Source organism: Oncorhynchus keta, chromosome 20 (genome assembly GCF_023373465.1).
Source record: "Oncorhynchus keta strain PuntledgeMale-10-30-2019 chromosome 20, Oket_V2, whole genome shotgun sequence".
Taxonomy (NCBI): Eukaryota; Metazoa; Chordata; class Actinopteri; order Salmoniformes; family Salmonidae; genus Oncorhynchus; species Oncorhynchus keta.
Window position 1 is genome coordinate 26,318,534 of NC_068440.1, and position 26,864 is coordinate 26,345,397.

Here is a 26,864-nt window from a genome sequence, read left to right on the forward strand (position 1 = left end):
GTGTGTGTGTGTGTGTGTGTGTGTGTGTGTGTTTGGAATCTATTATCCTGCATCAAATGGTTTGTGTGTGTGAATGAGTGTGTGGATAACAGTCAGTCAAAGTGCCATGCAGCATTGTGAAATACAAATAGTAACCAATATCTATCCAGTGCATTTATGTCTGCACAAGTCCTTAATAAAGAGTAAAGGCTGAGGATTAGGTACTTGACCAAGGTGCTGGTCATTCATGTCATTCACTATCTACATACCTACCTACAAGATCTGCTCACCACAAGCAAAAATATAGGAGCAAGATTAACTATTGTATGGATCAGAGGTTTCAGATCTCTCTCTCTCTCTCTCTCTCTCTCTCTCTCTCTCTCTCTCTCTCTCTCTCTCTCTCTTTTACATTATATTTTTTGGTCATTTAGCACATGCCCTTATCCAGAGCGACTTACAGTAGTGAGTACACACATTTTCATTCTCTCTCTCTCTCTTTCTCTCTGCCTCGATCGTCGTAATCACATTTGGACCAAAGTGCAGCGTGAAATCGGTTCGACATTTTTTATTATAAGTGAACCGCACAACAAAACAATAAGGAATAAACGAAACGTGATGTTCTGGAGTGCTCACAGGCAACAACACAAACACAGGTGGGAAAAATAACTACCTAGAGACAACTAAAGCTGCCTCTTATTGGGAATCATACAAAACACCAACATAGAAAAATAAACTAGATCACAACATAGACATAGATATACTAGATCACCCCTAGTCACGCCCTGACCTACTACGCCATAAAGAAACAATGGCTCTCTATGGTCAGGGCCCGACACTCTCTCTCTCTCTCTCTCTCTTTCTGTCCTCTCTCCCTCTGCCCCCACCTCCCTCCCCCATCAGTCTCTAACCTGTGTTTCTCTCCCTCCTCTCGTCCTCCCTTGCTGTCTCCAGTTGCGAGAGCATCTTGCGAAGGGTCAGAGGACCCTGGCTGGAGAGGGCATGTCTCAGGTCGTGAGGAATCTCCTGGATCTCTTACAGAGGAGGAGCTACTACAGTGGTGACCTCCTGTTCTCCACGGAGATTCTCCGAAATGTGACGGACACCTTCAAGAGAGCAACCTACATCCCAGTACCCGACGACGCTCAGGTGGGTGGGGAGGGTGTACATACACACACACATACACACGTAAACTCAAACCTTCAAGAGAGCAACCTACATCCCAGTACCCGACGACACTCAGGTGGGTGGGGAGGGTGTACATACACACACACATACACACACGTAAACTTAAACCTTCAAGAGAGCAACCTACATCCGAGCTCCCGATGACATGCAGGTGGGTGGGGAGGACAGACGTGCACACACACACATTGTGCTGGTGGGTGAAGTGGGCTATACACACACTTACAGGAAGTAGCACACATAAACAAAACAAACACATCCCTACATGTTGCACAATCACACCCCTCGGCTCCCCTACAATTCAACCCTCCTCTTCGTCTCTCTCCTCAGAAATTCTTCCAGGTAGTCAGCTATATGTTGGACATGGAAAATATAGAGAAATGGGAAGACGCTCACCAGGTAGGCTTTTAAACGGTTGTTTTAGTGTGTGTGTGTGTGTGCGTGTTTGCGTCCGTGTCAGAGTGTCTGGCTCTGCTCTGTCACGGTTGGATGAATTTGATTGCAGTGTTTATGTTATTGTGAGAAGAGTCGTAAAAACACACCTGTTAACCATTCAGGATGGATCATACCCCATACTGTGTGCACGTACTGACAGTGTGTGTGTGTGTGTGTGTGTGTGTGTGTGTGTGTGTGTGTGTGTGTGTGTGTGTGTGTGTGTGTGTGTGTGTGTGTGTGTGTGTGTGTGTGTGTGTGTGTGTGTGTGTGTGTGTGTGTGTGTGTGTGTGTGTGTCCATATTTTGTTGTTAATAAACAATGCATATGACCCCTCCTCCATGCCCTTGAGTCAGGCTGGGTTTATTTGCCATCTGTAGTCAGTAAACAATAATGCGTAAACACTGGAGATAATACCCCAAACATACACTGAGTGTGAAAAACATTAGGAACACCTTCCTAATATTGAGTTGCACCCTGATTTGCCCTCAGAACAGCCTCAATTCGTCAGGGCATGGACTCTACAAGGTTGGATGCTGGCCCACGTTGACTCCAATGCTTTCCATAGCTGTGTTAAGTTCGTTGGATGTACTTTGTGTGGTGGATTATTCTTGATGCACACGGGAAACTATTGACTGTGAAAAATCCTGCAGCGTTGCAGTTCTTGACACACTTAAACTGGTGCGCCTGGCACACACTACCATACCCCATTCAAAGGCACTTCAATCTTTTGTCTTACCCATTCAACCTCTGAATGGCACACTTACCCAATTCATGTCTCAATTGTCTCAAGGCTTAAAAATCCTTCTTTAACCTGTCTCCTACCCTTCATCTACACTGATTGAAGTGGAGTTAACAGTTGACATCAATAAGGGATCATAGCTTTCACCTGCAAGTGCAAGTGCTGTTTAAGTGGTTTTTTTTGTGTGGGAGGGCCTAGAGACCTGAGGTGGCAGAACGGAGTGCTCGGGTTAGGGTGTTGGGTTTGAGCAGAGCCTGAAGGTAGGAGGGGCAGTTCCATGGGTAAGTACCATGGTCTTGTAGTGGATGTGAGCTTCAACTGGAAGCCAGTGGAGTGTGCAGAGGAGTGGGGTGACATGAGAGAACTTTGAAAACCAGGCTGGCTGCTGCGTTCTGGATAAGTCATAGGGGTTTGATGCCACAAGCGGGGAGCCCAGCCAATAGCGAGTTGCAATAGTACAGACAGGAGAGCAAGTGCCTGGATTAGGACCTGCACTGCTTCCTGTGTGAGGTAGGGTCATACTCTATGGATATTGTAGAGCATGAACCTGCAGGAGCAAGTCACTGCTTTGATGTTTACAGAGAGAAACAGGGTGTTGTCAAGGGTCACGCCAAGGTTCTTTGCACTCTGGGAGGGGGACACTGGAGATGTCAACAGTGATGGAGAGGTCTTTGAGTGGGCAGGCCTTCTATGGGAGGAAGAGCAGTTCCATGTTGTCCAGGCTGAGTTTGAGGTGGTGGGCCAACATTCAAGTTGAGATATTTGCAAGACACGTAGAGATGTGTGTCACCAGCTGGGTGTCAGACGGGGGAAGGAGAAAAGTAGTTGAGTGTCATCCACATAGCAATGTTAGGAGACACCATGTGAGGATGTCACGGACCCGAGTGACTTGGTGTATAGAGAGAAGAGGAGAGGGCCTAGAACCGAGCCCTGGGGGACACCAGTAGTGAATGTACATGTTGCAGAGTTAGATCCTCTCCACGTGACTTTGTAGGAGCGGCCTGCCAGGTAGGATGCAATCCAAGAGTGTGTATAACCTTTGACGCCCAGCCCTGAGAGGGTGGAGAGGAGGATCTGATGGTTCACGTGTCAAAGGCAGAGGATAGATCTAGGACGATGAGAATAGGGGAGAGAGAGTCAGCTTTGGCAGTGCGGAGAGACTACGTGACATAGAGAAGAGCAGTCTCGGTTAAGTGACCCGTCTTGAAGCCTGACTGGTTTGGGTCAAGAATATTGTTCTGAGAGAGATAACAAAAAAAGTTTATCAGAGACTTTTTGAGTGTTTTGAAAAGAAAAGAAAGATTAACAGGTCTATAGTTTTTGATATCAGATGAGTCGAGTGTTGGTTTCTTGAGGGGATCAACTTGGGCCATTTTGAAGTCGAGTGGACGCAGCCAGTGTTCAAGGATGAGTCTGGTCAAGAGATGGTCTGGAGAAGGGAGGAGGGGATAGGGTCGAGCGGGCAGGTTGTCAGGCGGCCAGACCTCACGGGATTTCATCTGGAGAGAGAGGGAAGGAAGAGGTCACGGCGTAGGGTACTTCTGTGGGCCTATAGAGCTATGGTTAATAGTGGTGGTTAATAGTGGTGCGCTATATATAGCTGTCCTCACCTCCTGACCTCAAGTCCTCCTTCCACTAATCCACAGATGTCCATCTGTCTGCCCTATCTCAACACATTGCTCTCCTCCCTTCCATCCAACACATTCCAAAGCTAATCTGTCTTCCTACAGAGAACCATTTACTTCTGACATAAAACCCAGGCTCTTTCACTTCTTATTCTATGCTTCTTCTCTATCATTTATTTATATCTCAATGTTCAAAATGTCGAATCCAACAACGTACACTAAAAGGCATTATGTCCAATGTCTGCCATTTAGCATACTGGGCTAAAGAGTACGAGCAAGCCAATGACTGTTGTAATGGGTTGGGAGGATGGAGGCTCTGGGTGGTAATGGCTGCAGGGTTATTGGTGATTATTTCTTGTGACACTTCCTTGAGGTAACATGAACTTAACAGGAACAGAAGAGGTACTTAGCTTGGTGCATGAAATGAGAGAGAGAGAGCCAAATACATAAATGAGAGTGATTCATTCAATATTTGTTTATGAAAGAGAGTCGATTTCATGATATTGTTCTCTCTCTGTCACTCTAACACTCTTCCTTCTCTCACCCTCCTCCCCCATTCTCTCTTTATATCTCTCGCTCCCTCCCCCTTCTCTCTTTCTATCTATCTCTCTCCCGCGCTCTTTCTTACACCCTCCCCTTTATCTCTCTCCTCCTTTCTCTGTCTGTCTGTCTGTCTGTCTGTCTGTCTGTCTGTCTGTCTGTCTGTCTGTCTGTCTGTCTGTCTGTCTGTCTGTCTGTCTCTCTCTCCTCTCTCTCTCGCTCCTCTCTCTCGCTCCTCTCTCTCGCTCCTCTCTCTCGCTCCTCTCTCTCGCTCCTCTCTCTCGCTCCTCTCTCTCCATCCTTCTCTCTCTCTCTCCATCCTTCTCTCTCTCTCTCCATCCTTCTCTCTCTCTCTCCATCCTTCTCTCTCTCTCTCCCTCCTTCTCTCTCTCTCCTCCTTCTCTCTCTCTCTCCCTCCTCTCTCTCTCTCTCCATCCTTCTCTCTCTCTCTCCCTCCTTCTCTCTCTCTCTACCCCCCTCTCTCTCTCTCCCTCCTTCTCTCTCTCTCTCCCTCCTCTCTCTCTCTCCTTCTCTCCCTCTCTCCCTCCTTCTCTCTCTCTCCCTCCTACCATCTTTCTCTTTCTCCTCCCTTCTCTCTCTCTCCCTTCTCTCCCTCCTTCTCTCTTCTCTCTCCCTCCTCTCTCTCTCTCTCTCTCTTCTCTCTCTCTCTCTCCTCTCTCTCTCTCTCCCTCCTCTTTCTCCCTCCCTTCTTCTCTCCTCCTTCCCAGGTTTCTCCTGGTGCGGCCCATCTCATGCGTATATTGGAGGACTTCATCCATCTGATAGGAGATGATCAGAAACCCTTCCAGAGTTTCCTGGTGGTCACCAACAACCTCAGTGAGTAGTCAGTTTAACACTCACAGGTAGGGTTGCAAAATTCCCTTAACTTTCCATAATTTTTCAACCTTATCTTCAACGCTCCGAAGTTAATAATTAAATTCTTAGTTTTTTGGTCCCATTATTTGCCTTTCCTTTAGTCAGCACATCTTTACCTATTTTGGTTGGACGTCAACTCATGTTTTCTGTATGTCTCCATAAGGATAACTATTTGTTTTGTCTCCATAGCGATAACGATTTGTTTTGTCTCCATAGTGATTACAATATGTTTTGTCTCCATAGTGATAACAATACAGCGAGAGCCCGTGACAGCGGTGTCCAGTGACATCAACTTCCCCATGAAGGGTAGGAGGGGCATGAAGGACTGGGCTCGATCTGCTGAAGACAAACTCTACATCCCCAAAGAAGTCTTCACCCTCACCTCTGATGGTGAGAGATCATGATCTTCATCAACATCGTCGTCTTCATCAGAATTATTGCCATCTTCAACATCACCATCATCAGCAGCTTCATTGATGTGGTCTACATTGTCATCATCATCGCCATCGTCGTTGTTGCCGGCGTCTTCATCATCATCTTCATCATCATAATCACACTCCTCATAATGAAATGTGTCTTCAAACATCCTCTGAAGACTCTCCCTGACTTCACCACACTTACGTCAAGATGTCCTCACAAGGTGTGTGAAGAGTAATACAGGTTGTCCTAAACCTAAGGACTGGTTTAATGTCAGCTCATTCACAATATTAATCCCATCCAAATCTACCATATCAATCATTTTTTCTTGGAGGGAAGGATATTATCCCAGCTCTAAAAACATTCTGCTTTTCAGGAAACTCCAAGGGCCTCTGATAATACATATCCTGTGCGAATTGACACCCCTGTGTTTTGAGGGGTATTACAGAGTTTAACAGGTGCTGCAGACCAGTTTGCTTAAAACAGAGTGCTGTGCATGTAGCCTTCAGATGAATGATCTGTGTTGTCATATATCAACTTTCCCAGTGCCTACTTCTCTTTTCAAATATTAAGCGGATGATTTTGTGCCAAGGAATTGATAAATCGACAAATATGTCAGTTAATTCAATGATCTGGAAACAGTTAGTTGTTCTTGCTGCCTTTTCTGAATTGAAAACCATAATTAGGCTATCCCTAGACAAGTTGAAATACTGTATCTTCACGCCTAGGCTAGAGCGTTGGACTGGTAACCGAAAGGTTGCAAGTTCGAATCCCCGAGCTGACAAGGTACAAATCTGTCATTCTGCCCCCGAACAGGCAGTTAACCCACTTTTCCTAGGCCGTCATTGAAAATAAGAATTTGTTTTTAACTGACTTTAACTGACTTGCCAAGTAAACTTGCCAAGTAAAATAAAAACCCCTGTAATAGGGTGAGAGGCAGAGAATCCCAGTGGAGAGAGGGGAACCGGCCAGGCAGAGACAGCAAGTAAGGTTCGTCGCTCCAGTGCCTTTCCGTTCACCTTCACACTCCTGGGCCAGACTACACTCAATCATATGACCCACTGAAGAGATGAGTGTTCAATAAAGACTTAAAGGTTGAGTCTGCGTCTCTCACATGGATAGGCAGACCATTCCATAAAAATTGAGCTCTATTAGGAGGCCTGCGTCTTGTGACTGTAGCTTATGTGTAGGTACGGCAGGACCAAATAGGAGAGCTAGGTAGGAGCAAGCCCGTGTAATGCTTTGTAGGTTAGCAGTAAAACCTTGAAATCAGCCCTAGCCTTAACAGGAAGCCAGTGTAAAGAGGCTAGAACTAGACTAATATGACACAATTTTTTGGTTCTAGTCAAGATTCTAGCAGCTGTGTTTAGCGCTAACTGAAGTTTATTTAGTGCTTTATCTAACATAGAAGTAACAAAAGCATGGATACATTTTTTGCATCATTTTTGGACAGAACATTTCTGATTTTTGCAATGTTATGTAGATGGAAAGAAGCTGTCCTTGAAACAGTCTTGATATGTTCATCAAAAGAGAGATCAGGGTCCAGAGTAACGCCGAGGTCCTTCACAGTTTTATTTGAGACGACTGTACAACCATCAAGATTAATTGTGAGATCCAACAGAATATCTCTTTGTTTCTTGGGACCTCGAACTAGCATCTCTAGTTTGTAAGAGAGTGAAAGTAAAACATTTGCCGCCATCCACTTCCTTATGTCTGAAACACAGACTTCCATGGAGGGCAATTTTGGGGCTTCACCATGTTTCATCGAAATGTACAGCTGTGTGTCGTCCCCATAGCAGTTAACATTATGTTTCCGAATGACATCACCAAGAGGTAAAATACATAGTGAAAACAATAGAGGTCCTAAAACAGAGCCTCGAGGAACACTGACAAGTACAGTTGATTTGTTAGAGGACAAACCATCAACAGAGACAAACTGATATCTTTCTGGCAGATAAGATCTAAACCAGGCCAGAAATTGTAGACCAATTTGGGTTTCCAATCTCTCCAAAAGAATGTGGTGATCGATGGTATCAAAAGCAATACTAAGGTCTAGGAGCACAAGGACAGATGCAGAGCCTTGGTCTGACGCCATGAAAAGGTAATTTACCACCTTCACGAGTGCAGTCTCAGTGCTAGGATGGGGTCTAAAACCAGACTGAAGAGTTTCGTATACATTGTTAGTCCTTCAGGAAGGCAGTGAGTTGCTGTGCAACAGCTTTTTTATAACATTTTAAGAGGAATGGGAAATGGATCTGCACAGCTCACAATCAACCTTTATTCCCTGTAGACACAGAGGGAAAGCAAAGATTTGGGGGAGGAATTGGGGTAAAAGTGGATAGAAACAGATAAATAGAGACAGAGAAACAGACATAGAGAAAGAGATGAGTATATCTCTGTTTCTGATCTTGACCTCTGCCCCCTCAGAATAACAAAGGCCCCACAGGAAAATACACTTACACACACGCACACACACACATGCACACACTGACTTAATGTGTGCATCTTGCCATCCCCATGAAAGGTTACAATGGTGTCAGCAGTGTCTGGGGTCTGTCTCTGGCTCTGAGGACATAGCTCCTCTCTCTCTCGCTCTATCACCCACTCGCTCTCTCGCTCTCCATCTCTCTCGATTTGTCTTCCCCTCTCACCATCTATATCTCTCTCTCCTTCCCTTTCTCTATCTCTATCACTTTCTCTATCGCTCTCTCTGCCTCCCCCTCTCTGACAGGGCCTTTCTCTCCCTCTGTCTCATCCTGTATAGTCAGAGTGATGGCAAGAGAATGACGCTGCTGATGAGAGGTCAGAGTGGCCGTGCAGAGAGCTCATTGTGACCAGTACTCGGATGTTTATCATCGTGCTTGGTCATTACACCTGTCATCAAAGCCATTCTCCCACAGACAGTCCCACTGATAGGCTCACTAGGCTCAAGACTTGCTGTAGCACAAACAAAGTGGAAGTGCGGACACATGCACATACACACACACATATGCACACACACGCATGCATACACACGCACACTCACGCACACCCACACACTGGCCTATGATAGGCTCATGACTTGCTCCACAGCCCAAGACCAGCCTTGTTCACTTATCCGTAGGATGACACTGACCCAGATATATAGAGAGGCTAAGACACACATATACACACACAGATAACCACATAGAGCCATGCACTAGCTCACACTCACACATACAGTACACACACACATTCAACCTCATAAAAGATAATGATCCAATGACAGGTCAGAAGATCAGGGTGTAATAAAGAAAGGGATACATAACATGGTTTATTCATTTCTACCCAGCACTATAACACAACCCATGCAACAGTTGACCCTTGACTTACGCTTATCTTACAGCTGCAATGGATCTCAATAGCATGTCGGCCATGTCTTTAGATTTAACTGGCTTTCATGGATGCTTGGTGCTTCATCTGGATATCCAGATATCCGCTCATTCAATACAGATGACCGTCTCAAGAATTCCCATTTCAGCTAGCCGACACCGATTTAAAACGCTTTAACAAGACCGGGGTGACCAAAATCTGTTTGTGGAAAAGGAATTTATTAAAGTTTGTGTGACATAATGGTCTCCTGGTCTCAATCAGGTTGTCTGTAATGAGCAGAGTTGGGCATTATTTCTGTTACATGTATTTTAAAGCCAGGTTTGCAGTTAACTTTTGTTAACTTGTGCAATTATGGCTCTATATAATAATGTACATTTCCTTGAATGTTTTCTGTTCTGGTGTGTATGTCAGTACTGTGTATGAGTTGCATACATAGTATTGATATTCACCCTTTGGTTACAATGAAGAGCTAAACATGTCTCTGTTCTGGGCCAGCTGCAGCTTAACTAGGTCCTTCTTTGCAGCACTTGACCATGTGACTGGACAATAATCAAGATGAGATAAAACTAGAGCCTGCAGGACTTGTTTTGTGTCAGTGTTTAGATGAATGCTCTTCTCTATAAGCATGCTGAAACTCTGTTGTTCATTTGTTTACAGGGAAATTGGATTGTATTTGGTCAAACACCATTTTTTACAACAGTTTGCTAAGGAGCTGGCAGCAGCTGATAGGTCGGCTGTTAGAACCAGTAAAGGCCTCTTTACCATTCTTGGGTAGCGGAATGACTTTGGCCTGAGGACAAACACTTTCCTCTAGACTCAGATTAAATATATGACAGATAGGAGTGGCTATAGAGTCAGCTACCATCCTCAGTAGCTATCCAATCTAAATTCTCAATGCCAAGAGGTTTGCCATTATTGATCGATAACAATAATAACAAACTTCTAACTTAGAATGCTTTTTTGGTTGTTGCATGAATGCAATGGCTCACTGTTCATTGTTGGCATTTCCTGCCTAACTTTTCCCACTTTGCCAAGGAAGTAATCATAAAAATAATTGGCATCATCAAATGGTGTTGTGATGAATTATACATCTGCTTCATTCAAAGAACGAGTAGAATGAGTCTTTCTGCCCATAATTTCATTTAAAGTACTCCAAAGTAGTTTTTCCCATTGATCTTGGCTTCCTGGTACATTTTCTTCTTCTTTTTGTTGAATTTAGTCACATCATTTCTCAATTTGCAGTAATTCAGCCAGTCAGATGTGGAGCCAGACTTATTAGCCACTCCTTTTGCCCCATCTCTTTCAACCATACAGTTTTTCAATTCCTCGTCAATCCATGGATCCTTAACAGTTCTAACAATCCGTTTCTTAACAGGTGCCAGTTTAGAAATAATTGGGGGGGAAAAAAGCAAGTGCAGTGTCTGGATGCTCCTTATTAATCACATAATCACATCAGACCAACAAATATGTTTAACATCATCCACGTAAGAGTCACAGCGACTTCTTTTGTATGATCTCTTATAGACTATTTTAGGCCCAGCTTTTAGAACCTTGGCCATCCTGGTTATAGCCATTACAGTATATTGTGATCACCGCATCCAATGGTTATGAATACAGCCTTAGAACCAAGTTCTACAGATCTTGTAAAATTGTGATCAATACATGTGTATGATATACTGTAGTTCCTGTAGGGTTTGTAAACACCTTGGTATACAGCAACACCTCCCCCATTGGCATTACGGTCTGTTTTGTGAATGTTATGTCCTTGTATTGCTACTGAGGTTCACATTTGTGTAGTCCCCGTTCACCCTACATTGGTATCAAAAGTGTGATGGCACTATGGTGTGATGAGTGTCTGCTAAATTACCTAAATGTAGATGTAGATATAAAAAGTATTACTCTAATGAGCTCCGCCCAGAAACAAGGCCAATGCCAATACCCAATGTGCTTTGCAGTTGTTCATTTTCACATATACAGTATATACATTTTGGACATTTAGCAGACACTCTTATCCAACGTGACAGTGTGTTCAACTCAGCTGAATCTGGTAATGAATGATGTGGCTGTTGAACAAGTTGAGGAGACTAAATTACTTGCTGTTACTTTAAATTGTAAACTGTCATGGTCAAAACATTCAATGGTTGCAAGAGAGGTCTGTCCGTAATAAAGAGATGCTCTGCTTTTTTAACACCACACTCCAAAAAGCATGTCCTGCAGGCTCTAGTTTTGTCAAATCTTGATTATTGTCCAGTCGTTGTGGTCCAGTGCTGCAAGGAAAGACCTAGTTAAGCTGCAGCTGGCCCAGAACAGAGTGGCACGTTTTGCTCTTCATTGTAACCAGGGGGCTGATATAAATTCTATGCATGCCAGTCTCTCTTGGCTAAGAGTTGAGGAGAGATGGACTGCATCACTTCTTCTTTTATAAGATACATTAATGTGTTGAAAATCCCAAATTGTTTGCATAGTCAACTTACACACAGCTCTGACACACACACGTATCCCACCACACATGCGACCTGAGGTCTTTTCACAGTCCCTAAATCCAGAACAAATTCAAGAAAGCGTACAGTATTATATTGAGCCCAATTGCATGGAACTTCCTTCCATCTCATATTACTCAAATAAACAGCAAACCTTGTTTAAAAAAACAAAAACAAAGCAACACCTCACGGCACAACACCTCTCCCCTATTTGACCTAGAGAGTTTGTGTGTGTGTGCATTGACATGTAGACTGAGTGTGCCTTTTTTTAATGTATGTAGTTCTGTCTTTGAGCTGTTCTTGTCTATTGATGTTCTATGTTCTGTAATTCTGTTTTATGTTTTGTGTTGAACCCCAGGAAGAGTAGCTGCTGCTTTTGCAACAGCTAATGGGGATCTTAATAAAATACAAAAAACTAAGGTAGATAAACAACAACATATCACATTTATAGCAAGTAAGACGTGTCTGTAACCATTACTGAGAATGTTGTTGCTGTTCGGCTGGCAACTTGCAAATGTATTTTAGTATTTTAAATACAATACTTAGCAAAAGTACCTTACATTTTATTTTGATACATTCGTTTTGAATGTATTTTGTAATTATAATGTGCAATGTATACCCGTCACTGGTAATGAGTTTGTGGTCTGATCAAGTGTAGTAGGACTGTCAACCCTCGCTCCCACCCAGGCGCTTTTACCCACATTGCAGTGGGCATCTCATCTACATGTTCATGCACACAACCTTCAATTAGGATCCATCACAGTGACAGCTCTCCATCGTCAACTTTGATCTTCCCTCTCTTTCTCTCTCTCTCTCTCTCTCTCTCTCTCTCTCTCTCTCTCTCTCTCTCTCTCTCTCTCTCTCTCTCTCTCTCTCTCTCTCTCTCTCTCTCTCTCTCTCTCTCTCTCTCTCTCTCTCTCTCTCTCTCTCTCTCTGTGTCTGTCTCTCTGTTAGATTTTGGATGACTCACCCCATGTGCGTGATGAGAGCATATTCCCTCCTTTATCCTCGTTTCTACTTCCTCCATCTCTCTGCTCTTCTTCTCAGCTGAAGGGGCCAGGGAGGGAGAAAGAGGTAGAGAGACTCATCTTTCAGACTGAGCTATCTCCCTCTCTCCTTCCTTCCCTGCCTCCTCTATCCCTCCCTCCTCCCTTCCTTCCTCCTTCATCCCTCCCCTCTTCCTCCCTCTATCCCTCCTTCCAGACAGGGTGACATTTACAGAGGGACACTGCCTCTCTATGGGAGCCAGCTGTTCTCTCAGAGACACTGCTCTGGGGAGAGAGGGATTAAGGGAGAGAAAGAGTGGGGGAAATCAGAGGAAGCACAGAGTTGCAAGAGACTCTTTGGCCTATTGAAAGGGACGAAGAGGTGAAAAGGGTATGGCGGGAGGGAGGGAACAAACAAAAATGGATAGAAAAGTTCTGAAAAGACGAAGCAAAGAGGGAGTTGAAAAGGGGAAGAGATGGGGGGGATAAGGAGATAGGAGGAAGTCTGGATGGAGTTTTGAGTTCAGTACAAGAGAGTTTTTTTATCATTTCACTTCTGTGCACCTCTAAATGTCATCATCTATTGGATCTCAGCTCTTCTCAGCTGGTTGGTGAACTTTTAACCTTCAACCTCAACAGGTTCTCTGCTGTTAATAGTATTGCATGTGTATTGTGTTGGTGTTTTTCAGAAACAGAAACAGAGACTTCATATTTTGTCATCGGAGCCATCCTGTATCGGACCTTAGGAGTCATCCTACCTGCCCCCAAGTGAGTGTTCTTCCTCTTCCAATTCCATCATCAGGGCTGCATCACAAATGGCACCCTATTCCCTTTATAGGGCACTACCGAATGATACACTTGAAGTCCAAAAGAGCTGTAATGATATCCATTAACAATGACAAGAGAACCATCTCCCTTTTATTTCTACCTTCCCTGTCTATTGGTTATTTTCTCCCTAAATGTTACGTCTCTGTATACCCCCTCTCTCACTCCTCTCCTTCTCTTTCTCCATATGTTGTTTCTCCAGGGTCCTTGTGCTATTATCCAGGTCAGGGCTATTGTCGATGTGTGGCTGACTAGGGCTTACATCCCAAATGGCACCCTTTTCCCTATGTAGAGCGCTACTTTTGACCAGGGCCCTATAGGGTGTGATTTGGGATGCAGACTAGGTCCTATGTAGAGGTCTATGGTAGTGTCTTGGAACTAGTTGTGGGGCTGTCGTCTGTTGAATGCTAATATGTTGAGGACTGTGAGTTTGATTAGGGGTCTGTGTCTCATTAGCTTTAAGAGATCACCCTCAGAAGCCTCCCAAATGATCCATGGGGGTCAGGTGCCATGTTCCTACTACTGAGGCTTGATGATACGCGTACACACACACATAACATCCCCCTTACCCTTTCCACCCCACTCAACCCTGAAAACTTGCTCTTTTGTGATTTTTAACCAGACTCATTCCATTCTCTCTCTCTCTCTTTCAGTGCCCCTGCTGTGATCAACTCGAAGATTCTGACGGTGACGGTCAGACCAGAACCCAAACCCAGTGAACCCATGGTAGTGGTGGAGCTGTCCCCGCTGCTCAATGTAAGTATAACATGACATAGCCTGGTTATAACCCTACATAGACAGGGTTGGGTAGGCTACTTTCTAAATGTAATCCGTTAGTAATTACCTGTCCGTAATTGTCGTCAGTAAAATAAAATAAAATGTTATTTGTCACATGCACAGAATTCAACAGGTGTAGTAGACCTTACAGTGAAATGCTTACTTCCAAGCCCCAAACCAACAATGCCGTTTTAAGATAATAGAGTTAAGAAAATATTTACTAAATAAACTAAAGTGAAAGTGACACAATAAAATAACAATAATGAGGCTATATACAGAGGGTACCGGTGCCGATTCATTGTGTGGGGGTACAGGTTAGTCGAAGTCATTTGTACATGCAGGTAGGGGTAAAGTGACTATGCATAGATAATAAACAGCGAGTAGCAGCAGTGTAAAAAAATGCAAATAGTCTGGGTGGCCATTTGATACATTTTTCAGCAATCTTATGACTTTGGTGTAGAATCTGTCAAGGGCCTTTTGGACCTAGACTTAAGCGCTCCATTACTGCTTGCCGTGTGGTAGCAGAGAGAACTATCTATGACTTGGGTGACTGGAGTCTTTGACAATTTTTTGGGCCTTCCTCTGACACAGTATATACTGTAGGTTCCTGGATGGCAGGAAGCATGGTCCCAGTAATGTACTGGGCTGTACGCACTACCCTCTGTAGCACCTTACATGCTGACCAGACCGGACACATTGCGTGTGCGAGCGTTGCAAAATATATTTAGAAATCCATGTTACTCAATTATTGCACCCACACTGCTCTCGCGCGCCAACGAGTGTCTGCGTGGCCAAGTGCAAAAATAGATGTCATTCCTATTTCTGACGCAGATCGCACTGCAAGCCCTGCCTCTCCCATCTCCACATTGGTTTATAGAAGCAGGTACCCCGTGCCATCTCCTCATTGGTTATACCCACATGGGTGATTAAAAGACAAACTGTTTTGCCGATCTTCGTGGTAATACTATGAAAGTTTAGATGCCAATCACTATATAAGTTCAAAGATGAAAAAGCCTGGAAGGAGAAGAGATGTTTACAAACGATTCGGATGACCGTTTTATGTGTGGATTAATAATTGTCGGAGTGGAGGACCTTGTGCATTTCAGGTAAAATAACAACTCAATGTTTATATCCCAGGACAAATTAGCTAGCAACAGCAAGCTAGCTAAATAGGACAAATTAGCTAGCAGGTGCAAGCTAGAAAACTAAATTGTCATACATGTTTAATGCTTTTCGACCATTTGGTTGGCGTGTTTTGTTCAGAAATCCACAGGCTCAAGCGGTCATGACGGAGCAAATGGAAATTCCAAATAGTATCCATAAAGTTCGTAGAAACATGTCAAACGTTTTTCTATAATCAATCCTCAAGTAGCTTTTCAAAAGGAGAGAGAGAGAATGTCACGCCTTGGTCTTAGTAGTTTGTGTTTTCTTTATTATTTGGTCAGGCCAGGGTGTGACATGGGTTTATGTTGTTGTATTTCGTATTGGGGTTTTTGTATTATTGGGATTGCGGCTGAGTAGGGGTGTTGTATGGGCTTGGCTGCCTGAGGCGGTTCTCAATCAGAGTCAGGTGATTCTCGTTGTCTTTGATTGGGAACCGTATTTAGGTAGCCTGAGTTTCACTTTGTATTTTGTGGGTGATTGTTCCTGTCTCTGTGTAGTTTCACCAGATAGGCTGTAATTAGGTTTCACGTTCCGTTTGTTGTTTTTGTATTGAGCTATTTCATGTATCGTTTCGTTTTCGTTCATTAAAGATCATGAGTAACAAACACGCTGCATTTCGGTCCGACTCTCTTTCGACAAACGAAGAACGCCGTTACAGAGAAACATCTGCTCCAAGCTGCTCACGCATGCAAAACTCTGCTGGTACCCAGCCATCCACTGACGCAATGTGATCTTTCTCGCTCATTTTTCAGAATAAAATAGGCTGAAACTTTGTCTGGTATAAACAGACTGTTCTGGACACAAATGAGGATGAAGCATGGGAAAATGAATCTGGATGATATCCCTTTAAATGGAGGGAAGGAATGCAATGGAACTAGGAGAGCAGAGGCAGCCGGAAAAGCCGACGATACGAGGCACTTCCTAGTTGGATTTTCCTCAGGTTTTCGGTAGGAGACCTGCAATCCCTGTCAGTTCTGTTATCCTCTTATGCTATGGAGCCACAGTGTTTCATGCGGGTGCATCCCGTGACTACAGCCCTTCAAGCTCATTACCATAACTTGGGCAGGCTCGTGCTAGCGTGCGCCTGCATTTCTAAAACCTCCAAATGAAATTCCCGAAAGGCTTCCTGTGCCTGCCTCAAGCCTGTAGCACCAGTTCCAGCACCACAAGGCCTTCTGTCGTCGCCTCAGATTTTCAAAATATGCTTTAGAACAGCCAGAAAATCAATAATTTGTGTAAGAGTGGTGATCTCCCGCTGTTCAGCTTAGCATTTACAGTGCGTTAGCATTTCGGAGCAGCCTGAGCTGTATTCACAAAAACCAGCAAAGGGATCAAATAAAATAATTGTACCTTGAAGAACTTCAGATGTTTCAATGGAGGAGAGCTGAGTCTGCATGAAGCAGCCAGAGCTGTCAGTCTGTAAGAAGCAGCCAGGGCTGTCAGTCTGCATAGAGCAGATCCGCCAGTCAGCCATGATCTTCTAGATTTACATTTAGTCTTTCCAGACAACCAGTCTCTTCCAGATCTGCCAGAGCCAGTCTCTTCAAGATCTGCCAGTTACTATCTTTGATCTACCAAAGTCTCTTCCAGGTCTGCCAGTCAAAGAATCTTCCAGATCTGCTAGTCAACCAGAATCTTTTTTCCAGCCAGGATTAACTCCATAATATCTCAGTACTGAAACATCTCAGAAAACGTTGTTTGAATGGGCAATCCTCAACTGGTGTTTTGTCATATCATCATTGAAATGGCAGTCCTAGAAGTCCCGAGATGCCCCTCTTCCTCAGTTCTGTGGGGTTCTGGATGGAAAAATACTGGTAGCTGACTTTCCCAGGACGCACTAGGACATTAATGGAGTTCCACATCCCGACACCGCCACCATGGACAGACGACACCCTCCCTATGGTTTTGAGCAGTCCGCACCTTGTAGTCTCTTATGGTCAATCTTCCAATTATATGCCTAGGCAAATGTGACATGGGTTTATGTTGCTGCAGACACCTTGGGGTTTTTGTAAATTGCGGCTGAGAAAGTGTCCATTCTTTCCTGAGGCATTCTCAGCCATATAAGGTGATTCATTGTCTCTGAAAACGTATTTCAGAAATCCTGGTTTCATTTCGTGGGTGATTGTTCCTGTCTCTGTGTAACATAGGCTGTAATTAGGTTTCACGTTCCTTTGGTTTTGCCTGATTGAGTTATTTGTTCTATTCATTAAAGATCATGAGTGAAAATCTTGCAGTTCTGGAAATGTCAGAGAAACTTCTTTCCAAAGCTACGCATCAAAACTCTGCTGGTAAGCATCCACTCGAGCATCTTTCTCGCTCATTTTTCAAATAAAAGGCTGAAACTTTGTCTAAAGACTGTTCAACCACGGGCCATAGAGAAAGGAATCTGTTGATATTTTAAATGGAGGGAAGGAATGCAATGGAACAGGGAGCTTCCAAATACTGCCTTCTAGTTGGATTTTCTAAATATCAGTTCTGTTAAACTCATAGACAATATTTTGACAGTTTTGGAAACTTTATAGTGTTTTCTATCCTAATCTGACAATTATATGCATATTCTAGCTTCTGGGCCTGAGAAATAGGCAGTTTAATTTGGGTACGTTCTTCATCCAAACATCAAAATACTACCCCTACACTCAACAGGTTAACATGCATGAAACCAAGGCTTTTACTGTTACAGAAGTCAACAAATAGTAGCGCCTGGGGAATAGGAGTGGAACTAGGGGCTACAGGGCCTGGTTTAACCTCTGCATCACCAGAGTAACAGGGGAGGAGTAGGATAAGGGTACGGCTAAAGGCTAAAGCCTATAAGAACTGGTCATCTAGTGCGTTGGGGACAGAGAATAAAGGAACAGATTTCTGGGCGAGGCAGAATATATTCAAGTCATAATGTGCAGACAAGGGTATGGTAAGATGTGAGTACAGTGGAGGTTAACCTAGGCGTTGAGTGACGATGAGAGAGGTTTCATCTCTGGAGGGACAAGTTAAGCCGGGTGAGGTCTCTGCATGTGTGTGGGGTGGGACAAAAGAGCTATGTAAGGCATTTTGAGCAGGACTGAAGGCTCTACATTGAAATAAAACAGTAAAAACTAGCCAAGACAGCAGTAGACAAGGCATATTGACATTAGAGAGAGGCATAAAGCAATCACAGGTGTTGATCATGAGAGCTAAGACAACAACGGGTAAATGGTGATGAATGGGCAGAGCGGGTCAGTTAGATACATACAGGACCTGAGTTCGAGGCTGGGGCCGACAGGTAAACAAAATGAGGTGTTATTGAAACAGTCCAGGGGGCATCAGCCCTGTAACTGAGTGATCATAGGGTCAAAAGAGCAGCAATAGGTGAGTCAGGGTGCTGTTCGTTAGTCACTACTGCAATAGGTGAGTCAGGGTGCTGTTCGGTAGTCACTACTGCAATAGGTGAGTCAGGGTGCTGTTCGGTAGTCACTACTGCAATAGGTGAGTCATGGTGCTGTTCAGTAGTCACTACTGCAATAGGTGAGTCAGGGTGCTGTTCGGTAGTCACTACTGCAATAGGTGAGTCAGGGTGCTGTTCGGTAGTCACTACTGCAATAGGTGAGTCATGGTGCTGTTCAGTAGTCACTACTGCAATAGGTGAGTCATGGTGCTGTTCAGTATCACTACTGCAATATCCCTGATCTTCAGGGTGCTGTCTTGGAAATGCAGATTAGCTGAGTTGTTTTACCTAGTCACTAACTGCAAAAGGTGAGTCAGGGTGCTGTTTAGTCACTACTGCAATGTTGTTTATGATTTTATTGTCACTGACTGATTGGGCTCAGGGTGCTGTTCAGGTTGCAAAGGTGAGTCATGGTGCTGTTCAGTGGAATGTCATGCTGTTGAGCACTACTGCAATGCTATTTGTCATGGTGCTGTTCATATGTCTCTGCAATAGGTTATGTTTTTGTTGGTGACACTGATATGAGTCATGGTGCTGTTAAGTCACTATCAAAGGTTTGGGAGTTTGGGTGTGTTCATTAGCACTACTGCAATAGGTGAGTCATGGTGCTGTTCAAAAAATCACTACTGCAATTAGGTGAGTCAGGGTGCTGTTCTTGTGGTCTTCTTAAATTAAACTTGTTTTTGACACTACTGCAATAGGTGAGTCAGGGTGCTGTTCGGTAGTCACTACTGCAATAGGTGAGTCAGGGTGCTGTTCGGAGGAGTCACCACTTAGAAAGGAGGTATCCCTCAGACTTTTATTCTTGGAAATGCAGGAGCACATTTTTTACCTGGCATAACCCAACAACTTGTTTTCAAATTGAACCTTTATGATTTTATTGTCACGGATGACTGATTGGGCTCATTGCTTCAGGTTGAAAAAGAAATGCTGCTCTCATGGAATGTCATGCTTTGAGCACTACCGAAAGTGCTATTTGCATGTGAAAAATGTCTGCCATATGTCTCTGTTGTTTATGTTTTTGTTGGTGACACTGATATCTCAAAGCTGTTTAAGTCTATCAAAGGTTTGGGAGTTTGAGCATAGACTAAGTTAATAAAAAAACATATAATTAGTTACAATAAAATCCAGCTATAATCTTCTTAAATTAAACTTTATTTGAACTATGGAGCACAATACAGAGGTAAGAAAGGAGAAGTACTCCCTCAGACTTTATGACATGGTAATGATGCAGGAATTTTTCAGCCTGGAAATGTTTTCAAATCAGCCTGACAATGATGTGAATCAGCCTAAGAAAAAACAAAATCAAGCTGACATTGATGTGAATCAGCCTGATAATGATGTATCTCCTCATAACGATGTCTCACTGCAGCCTTATAATGATGTGAGCATAGCCTGATAATGATGTCTCATAGCCTGATAATGATGTGTCATTTGGCCAGGGTTCAATACATGTATTTCAACTCCCCATACCTTGTATCATAGCCTAGTTATAAAACTACATTCACCCGTTACAATGTATACCATAATGATGTGCCATTATAGAACTAACTGATAATGATGTGTCATTGCCTGATAATGATGTGTGATAGCCTGATAATGATGTATCATAGCCTGGAAATGATGTCTCATAGCCTGATAATGATGTATCATAGCCTGATAATGATGTATCATAGCCTGATAATGATGTGTCATAGCCTGATAATGATGTCTCATAGCCTGATAATGATGTGTCATAGCCTGATAATGATGTATCTTCTTTGTCTGTAATGATCTGTCTATCACTGCCTTTTTTTGCAGTCTTATCTTCTCTGTCTGTCTATCTGTCTATCTGCCTTTCTTCTCTCTCTGTCTCTGTCTCTGTCTCTGTCTCTGTCTCTCTGTCTCTGTCTCTGTCTCTGTCTCTCTGTCTCTCTGTCTCTCTGTCTCTCTGTCTCTCTGTCTCTCTGTCTCTGTCTCTGTCTCTCTGTCTCTCTGTCTCTGTCTCTGTCTCTGTCTCTGTCTCTGTCTCTGTCTCTCTGTCTCTGTCTCTCTGTCTCTCTGTCTCTGTCTGTCTCTCTCTGTCTCTGTCTCTGTCTCTATCTCTGTCTCTGTCTCTCTCTCTGTCTCTGTCTCTGTCTCTCTCTCTCTGTCTCTCTCTCTCTCATATATCAGCTGTGTTCCAAAGAGATGTTGAGAGGAGACAGGGAAGGAAGCTATCCAAAGTCAGTAGGACCTTGTTGAAAGTCTCCTGCTGAGAATCAACATGCTGATTCTCCATTGGAACCTCAGATTCCTACAGTGAGAGAACAGCTATGGTCTAGACCCCTGTGGTAGGGCAGTTTGTAGGACATACACTGAGTATACTAGAGATGTAAGATCCTGACACAAATATAGACCTGTACCCACGCAAATACACACGTGCACGCATGCACACACACATGCACTCACACACACACAGAGAGTAATATCCACTCTCTCTGGGATTTCTTGGTAATCTTGTGGTCTGCATCTGTTAGGGGTGATGACATTGGCCAAGTGTGTGTTCGCGCGCGTGCATATGTGAGTACCCTGCAGCTGTGGGGGGGGTGGTGACCTTGGCCAGGAAGCCAAGGCCCAGATGCTGAAGTAGCCTCACAGCGACAGATGTTAAGGGAGGGGAGAGGCTGAGGGGGAGGCGGAGGGGTGTGTTGAGGTCCCTGTACTGGGCCTTGTCCTCACTGTGAAGACATCTGGTCCCAACTGCCCATCCTCCTCTCCAATGACCAATGTGAGTGTGTGCGTGTGCGTGTGCGTGTGCGTGTGCGTGTGCGTGTGCGTGTGCGTGTGTGTGCGTGCGTGTGTGTGTGTGTGTGTGTGTGTGTGCGTGTGTGTGTGTGTGTGTGCGTGTGTGTGTGTGTGTGCGTGTGATTAAGATGCAGGAGGGCAGATGCCAAGGACTGTCCTTCCTCTGGTCATCCCTCATCTACCCTTGTAGTGATTGTCTTCACTGTGGTTCTGTTGAACACTTGATATTCTGCAGTACCTTTTCTCAACTACTGTCTTGAATACTCAGGGCAGCTAACTTTTGTCAGTCCTCCCTTCTACAACACAATGTTTTACTTTTGTGGCTCAAAATGGCTTCCGAGCAACACACATATGTGAACCCACTACACATTGGTAGTGTTTCTCGAGTTATCATGAATATAAAGATGTACTGGGGGTGCTGGTGTATAAATAAAACATTTATACAAAATATAATTACTACCATCCACAGATGTTAGGCGTTAGATCTCTCACCTCAGTCTTTTGCAAGGGAGCCTACTGTTGATGCAGACACCGTCAGTATGTGATGTGTCCGTGCTAAAGACTGAGGCAGACAGTGTGGGAGTACCCTGTTGTCAGTCATAATGGAGCTGGTGTTAGCATACGGCTAGTCTGTCTAACTGGTGATTGATGGCTGAATGCTAGAAAATGCTCCTACGCCACGTGGCATCAGAGGCTAATGGGCTCTGAGGGACTTGATGTAGATGACACCTGTTATCTGAGTGAGCTGAAACAAAGAGTTGTCTTCCACGCTTCCTCTGGCCGGGCTGCCAAGATACACGCTTCCTCTGGCCGGGCTGCCTAGATACACGCTTCCTCTGGCCAAGCTGCCTAGATACATGCTTCCTCTGGCCGGGCTGCCTAGATACACGCTTCCTCTGGCCGGGCTGCCTAGATACACGCTTCCTCTGGCCGGGCTGCCAAGATGCTTCCTCTGGCCGGGCTGCCTAGATACACGCTTCCTCTGGCCAAGCTGCCTAGATACACGCTTCCTCTGGTCGCGCTGCCTAGATACACGCTTCCTCTGGCCACGCTGCCTAGATACACGCTTCCTCTGGCCGCGCTGCCTAGATACACGCTTCCTCTGGTCGCGCTGCCTAGATACACGCTTCCTCTGGTCGCGCTGCCTAGATACACGCTTCCTCTGGTCGCGCTGCCTAGATACACGCTTCCTCTGGCCGCGCTGCCTAGATACACGCTTCCTCTGGCCGGGCTGCCTGGATACACGCTTCCTCTGGCCACACTGCCTAGATACACGCTTCCTCTGGCCGGGCTGCCTAGATACACGCTTCCTCTGGCCGGGCTGCCTAGATACACGCTTCCTCTGGCCGAGCTGCCTAGATACACGCTTCCTCTGGCCGTGCTGCCTAGATACATGCTTCCTCTGGCCGGGCTGCCTAGATACACGCTTCCTCTGGCCGGGCTGCCTCCTTCCTCTGGCCGGGCTGCCAAGATACAGGCTTCCTCTGGCCGGGCTGCCAAGATACACGCTTCCTCTGGCCGGGCTGCCTAGATACACGCTTCCTCTGGCCGGGCTGCCTAGATACACGCTTCCTCTGGCCGGGCTGCCTAGATACACGCTTCCTCTGGCCAAGCTGCCTAGATACACGCTTCCTCTGGCCGGGCTGCCTAGATACACGCTTCCTCTGGCTCCTGGCCCTCTGGCCGGGCTGCCTAGATACATGCTTCCTCTGGCCGTGCTGCCTAGATACCTGCTTCCTCTGGCCGGGCTGCCTAGATACACGCTTCCTCTGGCCGCTGCCTAGATACACGCTTCCTCTGGCCGGGCTGCCTAGATACACGCTTCCTCTGGCCGGGCTGCCTAGATACACGCTTCCTCTGGCCATGCTGCCTAGATACACGCTTCCTCTGGCCGGGCTGCCTAGATACACGCTTCCTCTGGCCGGGCTGCCTAGATACACGCTTCCTCTGGCCACGCTGCCTAGATACACGCTTCCTCTGGCCGGGCTGCCTAGATACACGCTTCCTCTGGCCGGGCTGCCTAGATACACGCTTCCTCTGGCCAAGCTGCCTAGATACACGCTTCCTCTGGCCAAGCTGCCTAGATACACGCTTCCTCTGGCCGGGCTGCCTAGATACACGCTTCCTCTGGCCAAGCTGCCTGGATACACGCTTCCTCTGGCCGGGCTGCCTAGATACACGCTTCCTCTGGCCGGGCTGCCTAGATACACGCTTCCTCTGGCCAAGCTGCCTAGATACATGCTTCCTCTGGCCATGCTGCCTAGATACACGCTTCCTCTGGCCGCGCTGCCTGGATACACGCTTCCTCTGGCCGGGCTGCCTAGATACTCTGGCCTGCCTAGATACACGCTTCCTCTGGCCGCGCTGCCTAGATACACGCTTCCTCTGGCCACGCTGCCTAGATACACGCTTCCTCTGGCCAAGCTGCCTAGATACACGCTTCCTCTGGCCGGGCTGCCTAGATACACGCTTCCTCTGGCCAAGCTGCCTGGATACACGCTTCCTCTGGCCGGGCTGCCTAGATACACGCTTCCTCTGGCCGGGCTGCATAGATACACGCTTCCTCTGACCAAGCTGCCTAGATACATGCTTCCTCTGGCCGGGCTGCCTAGATACACGCTTCCTCTGCCTAGATCGCTTCCTCTGGCCATGCCCTAGATACACGCTTCCTCTGGCCATGCTGCCTAGATACACGCTTCCTCTGGCCATGCTGCCTAGATACACGCTTCCTCTGGTCATGCTGCCTAGATACACGCTTCCTCTGGTCCATGCTGCCTAGATACACGCTTCCTCTGGCCATGCTGCCTTACCTCTCTGGCCATGCTGCCTAGATACACGCTTCCTCTGGCCATGCTGCCTAGATACACGCTTCCTCTGGCCATGCTGCCTAGATACACGCTTCCTCTGGTCCATGCTGCCTAGATACACGCTTCCTCTGGTCACACTGCCTAGATACACGCTTCCTCTGGTCCTAGATACACCTGCTGCCTCTTTAAGATACACGATAGGATAAGTAATCCTTCCTCTGGATCACTATTGTAAAGTGGCTGTTCCACTGGTCATACAATGCACCAATTTGCTTCCTCTGGATAAGAGTGTCTGCTAAATGACTTAAATGTAAATGTTAAATGTAATACTGCCTAGATACACGCTTCCTCTGGTGGGCTGCCTGGATACACGCTTCCTCTGGTCGCGCTGCCTGGATACACGCTTCCTCTGGCCAAGCTGCCTAGATACACGCTTCCTCTGGCCATGCTGCCTAGATACACTTCCTCTGGCCATGCTGCCTAGATACACGCTTCCTCTGGTCACGCTTCCTCTGGCCATGCTGCCTGATACACGCTTCCTCTGGTCATGCTGCCTAGATGCACTGCCTGCCTAGATACACGCTTCCTCTGGCCATGCTGCCTGGATACACGCTTCCTCTGGCCATGCTGCCTGGATACACGCTTCCTCTGGTCATGCTGCCTAGATACACGCTTCCTCTGGCCATGCTGCCTAGATACACGCTTCCTCTGGTCATGCTGCCTAGATACACGCTTCCTCTGGTCGCCTAGCTGCCTGGATACACGCTTCCTCTGGTCTGCCTAGATACACCTGTCACCTCTTTAAGGAATACCTAGGATAGGATAAGTAATCCTTCCTGATTTAGATGCACTATTGTAAAGTGGCTGTTCCACTGGATGTCATAAGGTGAATGCACCAATTTGTAAGTCCTCTGGTCGCTGCCTGGATACACGCTTCCTCTGGTCCGCTGCCTGGATACACGCTTCCTCTGGTCGGGCTGCCTAGATACACGCTCTGGCCTGCTGGCTTCCTCTGGCGCTGCCTGATACACGCTTCCTCTGGTCGCTGCCTGGATACTTCCTCTGGATACACGCTTCCTCTGGTCCGCTGCCTAGATACACGCTTCCTCTGGTCAAGCTGCCTAGATACACGCTTCCTCTGGTCAAGCTGCCTAGATACACGCTTCCTCTGGTCCAAGCTGCCTGCCGCTTCCTCTGGCCATGCCTTGACACGCTTCCTCTGGTCGCTGCTGCCTGGATACACGCTTCCTCTGGCCAAGCTGCCTGGATACACGCTTCCTCTGGTCGTGCTGCCTGGATACACGCTTCCTCTGGTCGCGCTGCTGCCTGGATACACGCTTCCTCTGGTCGCTGCCTGGATACACGCTTCCTCTGGTCGCTGCCTGGATACACGCTTCCTCTGGTCACACTGCCGAGATACGCTTCCTCTGGCCTGCCTAGATACCAATCTGTAAGTCGCTCTGGATAAGAGCGTCTGCTGACTTAAATGTAAATGTAAATATACGCTTCCTCTGGCCATGCTGCCTGATACACGCTTCCTCTGGCCATGCTGCCTAGATACACGCTTCCTCTGGCCACACTGCCTAGATACACGCTTCCTCTGGTGCTAGATACATGCTTCTGCCACGCTGCTTAGATACACGCTTCCTCTGAAAGGCTGCCTGCACGCTTCCTCTGGTCGCGCTGCCTAGATACACGCTTCCTCTGGTCGCGCTGCCTGATACACGCTTCCTCTGGTCGCGCTGCCTAGATACACGCTTCCTCTGGTCGCGCTGCCTGGATACACGCTTCCTCTGGTCGCGCTGCCTGGATACACGCTTCCTCTGGTCGCGCTGCCTGGATACACGCTTCCTCTGGTCGCGCTGCCTGGATACACGCTTCCTCTGGTCGCGCTGCCTGATACACGCTTCCTCTGGTCGTGCTGCCTAGATACACGCTTCCTCTGGTCGCGCTGCCTAGATACACGCTTCCTCTGGTCGTGCTGCCTGGATACACGCTTCCTCTGGTCGCGCTGCCTGGATACACGCTTCCTCTGGTCGCGCTGCCTGGATACACGCTTCCTCTGGTCGCGCTGCCTAGATACACGCTTCCTCTGGCCAAGCTGCCTGGATACACGCTTCCTCTGGCCGGGCTGCCTAGATACACGCTTCCTCTGGTCGCGCTGCTGCCTGGATACATAAATGATGCATCATTCCTTCTTCTGTCATTGTGGAAATCGCTGTTCTGTGTGCCAAAAGAAGTGCACTAAAAGGCACCCTATTCTGTATTTAGTGCACTATATATCCTTATGAGGCCTGGTCAAAAGTAGTGCACTATATATGGAATAGGGTGTCATTTAGGAAGCAACCCTAGGCAGTATCCTCATGTTTTACAAGGGACCAACTTTTTCACAGGGGACCAGTGTAACAGTATCCTCCACCACCAGGGGGAGACTCCCCTTCATTAACAGATAGGCCTCAAAGGGAAGCTTGAATTATGCATGGCCATAATATAACCA

General features: G+C 46.3%; 1 protein-coding gene across 9 annotated transcripts in view; it reads left to right on the plus strand.

Moving 5' to 3' along the window:
* The window catches only part of adgrb2 (adhesion G protein-coupled receptor B2), a 551,118-nt gene that overhangs the window by 347,593 nt on the left and 176,661 nt on the right, over nucleotides 1-26,864 (plus strand). For all 9 annotated transcript variants that reach the window (XM_052472482.1, XM_052472488.1, XM_052472490.1 and 6 more), the window contains 6 exons: nucleotides 931-1,125; nucleotides 1,492-1,560; nucleotides 5,229-5,337; nucleotides 5,620-5,766; nucleotides 13,300-13,378; nucleotides 14,089-14,191. In XM_052472482.1, coding sequence (XP_052328442.1) covers nucleotides 931-1,125; nucleotides 1,492-1,560; nucleotides 5,229-5,337; nucleotides 5,620-5,766; nucleotides 13,300-13,378; nucleotides 14,089-14,191 — 702 coding nt within the window. The remainder of the gene's footprint in view (nucleotides 1-930; nucleotides 1,126-1,491; nucleotides 1,561-5,228; nucleotides 5,338-5,619; nucleotides 5,767-13,299; nucleotides 13,379-14,088; nucleotides 14,192-26,864) is intronic.